The 6,404-nt window shown below is 42.0% G+C and overlaps 1 protein-coding gene across 1 annotated transcript; it reads left to right on the top strand.

Annotated features, from left to right (window-relative positions):
- The first annotated feature begins 352 nt into the window (after positions 1-352).
- Positions 353-2,319, top strand: LOC145266654 (uncharacterized). Its single transcript, XM_080122580.1, has 2 exons — positions 353-1,070; positions 1,250-2,319. Exons 1-2 carry the CDS (start codon positions 353-355, stop codon positions 2,317-2,319), a joined length of 1,788 nt encoding a protein of 595 aa, XP_079978706.1.
- Positions 2,320-6,404: the final 4,085 nt, after the last annotated feature.

Here is a 6,404-nt window from a genome sequence, read left to right as displayed (position 1 = left end):
AAACACACACACACACACACACACACACACACACACACACACACACACACACACACACACACACACACACACACACACACAAAAAAAAAAAAAAAAGAAAACACATTTCTCTACCCTTTTTTTTTCTTCGAAACGCTTTTCATGCAAGACCACGTGAATTACTAAAAAAAAAAAAAAAAAAAAAAAAACGCACGCGTATTTCTCCATACACGGACAAAAAAAAAAAGAAGTGTTTTGGACAAGTCTCTACGTTTTGTGAACCGCATTTTCCAAACACAAAACACGTGTTACACCTAAAAAACAAACAAACAAAAAAAAAAACTTCTTTCATCCTTCACCCTCAGCTTTCACTATGACCAGCGCGGATATAAATGATGTTCCTGAAGTTTCTGCGAATTACCGTCTGCCTCCCTTCAACTCAAGCAATGTTAAAAACTGGTTCACTCAATTACAGGCATTATTCTCGGTGAGAAGAATAACCTCACAGAGAAACAAATTCGCCAGCGTGGTGGAAGCCTTGCCTCCAGAGGTGATAGACGAAGTCACCGACCTATTGGACGACGTTCCGTCAGTCAACTCCTATGATGCTCTGAAAGACGCAATAATCCAAAGAATGGGTCGCTCCGAAGAAGCCATGCTACGGGACCTATTCAACAACATCAGCTTTGACGACAGGACACCGTCACAACTACTGCGACACATGAAGTCACAGCTCGGACGAAATACGATGTCCGAGAATATACTGCGACGATTGTGGCTGGACAAACTTCCCTCAAGTGCGACGCAAATCCTGGCTCCAATGGTAGACACCACCCCCATCGACATGTTAGCTAGCTCGGCTGACCGAATACTAGAATCTACCAGCAGCCCACGAACAGTCAATGCACTCGCCACTCCTAGCAACCAACACAGCGAGCTGCAGCATTTAAAAGCTGAGATGGCTGAATTGAAAGCCATGCTAAAGACTTTCCAAACTCAAAGCCGGGAGCCAAGTAGTCGTCCACAATCCCGAAGCAGACGCCGTTGGAGTCGTAGTAGAGAGAGGTCCCCTTACAGCCAACCCCTGGGTGGTATTTGCTTTTACCACTACAAATTTGGCAACAACGCCAGAAAGTGCAACAGCCCCTGTAATTACAGGCTACAGGGAAACGCCAATCCCAGCCAGTAATAGCGACGACTGCGGCTGGAGGGAGACAAAGAGGTCGTTTGTTTTACATTAAAGACCGCGACAGTGGTTATTCCTTCCTAGTGGATACCGGTGCTGAGATAAGCGTTATCCCACCACGACCCGGACAAAGACCAGCTCCATCGACGTTTAAGTTACAAGCAGCAAACGGCTCACAAATCCAGACATACGGCACTAAAGAACTTACCTTACACCTAGGACTTTGTCGTAATTTTGTCTGGAAATGTGTACAAGCCAACGTCAGGATAGCCATCATAGGGGCTGACTTCCTTTCACACTACGGTCTGTCTGTCCACATGCACAACCAAACACTCACGGACGACATGACAGACATTAAAGTGAAGGGAACGCTAACAGACTTCGGCCCAACAGGAATCTGCGCAGCAACCCACCACACCAAGGAATACGTCAATGTTTTGGATCAATACCCGGACATAACCAAACCTTTCAACATTGACGACAAAATTAAACACACCACACATCACCACATTAAAACAACCGGACCTCCAGTTCACTCAAACCCTCGACGTCTGTTACCTGAGAAATATAAATATGCCAAGCAGGAATTTCAACAGATGATCGAGGATAGAATCATCGAGCCTTCGGAAAGCCCGTATGCCTCACCTCTCCACCTTGTTCCTACACCAGACCAGAACTCTCATCGTGTATGTGTCGATTACCGGCGACTCAACGCGCAAACTGTTCCAGACCGCTATCCCGTACCGCACATACACGACTTCACTTTAGGACTCCAGGGTGCAACAGTCTTCTCCAAACTCGACCTGACGAAAGCTTTCTACCAGATCCCAGTGGCAGAGGAAGACATCCCTAAAACAGCTGTAACAACACCTTTTGGACTCTTCCAGTTCAAACGCATGCCTTTTGGACTGAGAAACGCTGCCCAAACCTTTCAACGTCTCATTGACAACGTCCTAAGAGGATTACCCTGTGTATACGCTTACATAGATGACGTCCTGATAGCAAGCCCGGATGAAGCATCACACGAGCAACACTTACACCAAGTTCTGCAGAGACATGCGACAAGTTTATCGTTTACGAACACGTATTTAATTGGGAACACGACACCCAACTGCAGCACCCCCCTCCACACAAAAGACTACCTTATTAGTTGAGTAAGCAACTCCATTGTCAGATAGTTTCAGTAAACCTACTGGTGTATGTTTATCTTTTTACTTTTTGTCCGAAAACGGGTTTGTTAGTGGTTATAATGCTTTTTTGTAAGTATCCCTTTTATGTATTTATGCCCCTCATCGTCAGATTTGTTTTGACATAGAAAGGTCAATAAAAACGACTCGAACACATGTGTCGTTTAGAGAATTTACAAGACAGAATAGAGAAACAGTAGTACTAAATACAAACATAACATACAACGAGTGATTTTTTAGAGTAGAACGCCGATAAAGATTAGAAAATATTGTTGTATTCATAGCAACAAAGAACATATACAGAACGATATATTTTAATTTTTATTATTTTTCGTTGTTATTTCATTAATTATGTTGAAGTAAAGTTTATTCTGTGTCTACTGTTAATTGCCATCTCGCTTCTTTAATTTAATATTTTTTTCATCTTTAGAATATAAATGTTTTAGTTTTGTTCAAGCATAATTTACACGGATTATCAAAATATGTGCGTAGAAATCTTTCTTGTCTTAATATTTTCCACTAGACTATATGCGACTATCTGCTTTCGTTAAGGTTTTTTTTCTTTATTCATACATTTACTATTTTCTAGAATAATTTTTCTTTTGAGTTTCCTTTTTTAGTTTTTTCTTTTTTTGTTGGATTCGTGTAGGTTGGAATCGAAATACGGCAATTGTAACCGTTTTGTAAACATATCCAACAACCACAAAGTTGCTGCCAGTATCTGTAAGGTAAGGTGAAAAAAAGAACTGCAGATGCAATGGAAAAAGTAAAATAAAGATAATGTGGAGTATATTTACTTAAATTTTGTTTAATACTGTGATAGACATAGAGAGGCTGAAAGACAGAAAAAGAAAAAAAAGAGGCCCAAGATGGCGGCTGTTGTTATTTAAAGCCTCTGGTCATGCATAGATCTCAAGCAGTCTCATGTGGTATATGCAAATTGGGTGTGCCCGAAACATTATAAAAGGCGCATCGCTGGGAGGAGTGAGAAAAACGTTTTAAGACATGCGAATAGAGAACGTCGACGTGTGTCTCGTGTTGGGAACAACGAACTCTACTCGACTAAACTTGTGACTAGCGTTTTAGCCAAAAAGTTTTGTTGCTTTCCGTTAGACAAGGACTTCTGATACAAATACAAAATTGAGAAAAAGGAAATTGGACGCCCGTCATGAAAATTCTGATTTCAAATTTTGGGGAAATTTTAACAATATGTATTAGACATTAATAAATATTCCACAAATTTCAGTTTCTTTAACATTTTTTAAGAGTTTAGAGGACATAATATGGGTGCAACATCATATTTCATTTAAAAATTCAAATATTTCAAATTTAGATTGAATTTTATCTATTGTTATTAAACACCAATTAAACAAGATTCCCTGAATTTAAAATTTTTCTTTACTTAAAAAAAATCGGAATAACGATTCTAGCTATAAGTTTTAGTGTCATTTTTTTCTATAACATTAATTTGTGTCTTATCATGTATATGTAATGTATGCACTACATAGATATTGTGAGAGTAAATAATGGCATTGTTGCATACTCTATATATAAAGTTGAAACAAAAATGTATTAGGCAAAACAAAAAAAATACAACTAAAAACAAACGGAACAAAAACTCGCTTCTCGCAGACACGTGGGTCGTAACAAGCACAATCTACTCGCCAGAATCACCTACACACAATCTACAGAACACCCCTTCTCCTTTCCAGTGTCCTGCCTTTATAGCGGCCGGGAACGACATATTTGCATAATCGCTGCCTCCAGTTCTTCGAAGAAGTACCCGACGAAGACGACTGCCCTTATGCCCCGTTTGTGATCATGAGATCAGGGGGAGTGTAGCAGAATTAGCAGTAACCAAAATGAGAAATAGAGAGCTTACCTCGGATACGTCTGTTTTGGGCTGAGCGAAAGAGAGAGTTCCAAGATGGCGTCCATGGGCTTTTATTAGCGTTTACCCAATGTAATTATCGTTGAATCACGTCTGCTCTCGCGCGATTATGCAAATATGTCATTCCCGGCCGCTATAAAGGCAGGACACTGGAAAGGAGTGGGGGCGTTCTGCAGATTGTGTGTAGGTGATTCTGACGAGTAGATTGTGCTTGTTACGACCCACGTGTCTGCGAGAAGCGAGTTTTTGTTCCGTTTGTTTTTAGTTGTATTTTTTTTTTGTTTTGCCTACTACATTTTTGTTTCAGAGTGTTTGGTGAGAGCTTTATGGGGGATGCCGTCGGAGTATTGCGGGGGATTGCAGAGGTTGAGAGAACAGGAGAGGCAAGTTTCATTTGTTTTTTCATGGGGCTGAGCGGTATTAGTTTGGGGAGTTTTGCAGGGGTAGGGGATGAACATGGAGGAGGCATTTTGGGAGGCAAACGGGGGTTTAGATTTCATAGGAGACTGTATGCTGGGGTTTGGAGTTGTTTTGGGATTTTGCTTCGGTGACGGGGGAGGGTTGTGATTTACTGGGGGAATTGGGGGCCGTTTGTCTTTGGGTATCTAACTTCTTTTTGAGATTTACTATCTCCACATATTTTAGCTTGCCTGGATCATTCTGCAGCATAGCCTCCTCCCTTGATTGTTCTAAGGAGAGGCGGCCTCGAGTCTTTTTCCCTATGACTATTTGCCAGGGCTCCCTCTTCAGGTCTTGGTTTGTTGTTTCTTCTGGAAGAGGGCGGGATCTTTTATTGAGAGGTAGATCCCTAGATGCTGCCCCACCCTTGACTTCTGATGACCTAGGAGCTTCTTTTGGGGGCAATCTGAAATAAGGTGTCCGATTTCTCTGCAGTTCCAGCAAGTTGGTCTCCTTCCTGCCACAAAGATGGGTAGTTTTTCATCCCCTACTTTCAAAAAGGATGGTATGTTGTTGGAATTTTCCCTGTCAAGAAGTAGGTTGATTGACCAGATGCCATGGAACTCATCAGATTGGAGGGATACCATTTCGCCAAATTTCATAAGGAACGCTCCAATGTGTTCCCCATCTCTATGGTTCGGGACATGGAACACAGATACTGATGTTCTACGCTTATCCATATATTCCATGCGTAAAATATAGTTTGTCATGATTATTTCTTTTTGGAATAAATTTAGACAGTCCTGCGGTGAACTAAAAAGCGTGTTCCATGTATTATATTCGTTGCACTTTATTAGTCGAAGTGGTCTGGTTTCAGTGGTGGCTAAGAGGTTGGTGACGATTTCCGTTGTAGCTCTGATCACTTTTTTGTCTTCCTATAAACAACAAATAGGATTAGGCATCTTTTTTTAATGTCTTGCAGCTTTGGCAGATCTACGATGAGTCCATTTTCAGTAACAAGGTGAGATGGTTTGGTCCAGGTGTTACATGGCGCGGTAGGTGTAGCATCTTCCGATTCCATGGAATGGTTTATATAGGGTTGCCCCTACATAGACCAACAACCAATTGCCACAAAGGCAATGATCACAAAGCTAAGCATCTGCGGGAAAGATACTACACTTTAATCTCAGCCAAAAGACCGAGTAATGAGGGTAGATATTTAATTGCTGTGCACCGCAGCAAAATGTGGAACAAGGCCGGAAAGTGCAGAACAGGCAAGCTCCCCTAAAGAAGGGGCACTCTTGCCTCAACAAAAATTGCCTAGGCACCCCCGTCGGCATTCCCCGGTAGGGACGTCTCAGGCGACAAGCAATTAACTTGCCCCACCGGAAAGCCCGGTGGCAAGGCCTGGGAGAGTGGACCTCCTAGATAGTACCCAAGCAGTGTGCCTCAGTCCAAAAGGTGCCGGGCTGGTTCCCGGCCCCTCACCTGTCGGGCTGAGAACGGATCCTTAATGAGTACTCTACCCTGTCTCCCTGCAGCTGAAGCCGCTAGAAGACCATCCTCATCAGACAAACTAATGGGGGTATTACACTAATGATTTCGACGATCGTTTTTATAACCACAAGTTATAATAACACACCAATGAGAAGCTTTCAAAGTTACTATAAAAATTGTCGAATTTTAGATTCAATCAGTTCGCCATCGTCTCCGTCACGAACTTGCATTTGATTTTTCGCCGCCATCTTTGTTACTAGGAATT

Source organism: Euprymna scolopes, chromosome 41 (assembly GCF_053919585.1).
Source record: "Euprymna scolopes isolate OS-2025 chromosome 41, ASM5391958v1, whole genome shotgun sequence".
Classification (NCBI taxonomy): Eukaryota; Metazoa; Mollusca; class Cephalopoda; order Sepiida; family Sepiolidae; genus Euprymna; species Euprymna scolopes.
This window is presented reverse-complemented; position numbering and strand designations above follow the sequence as displayed.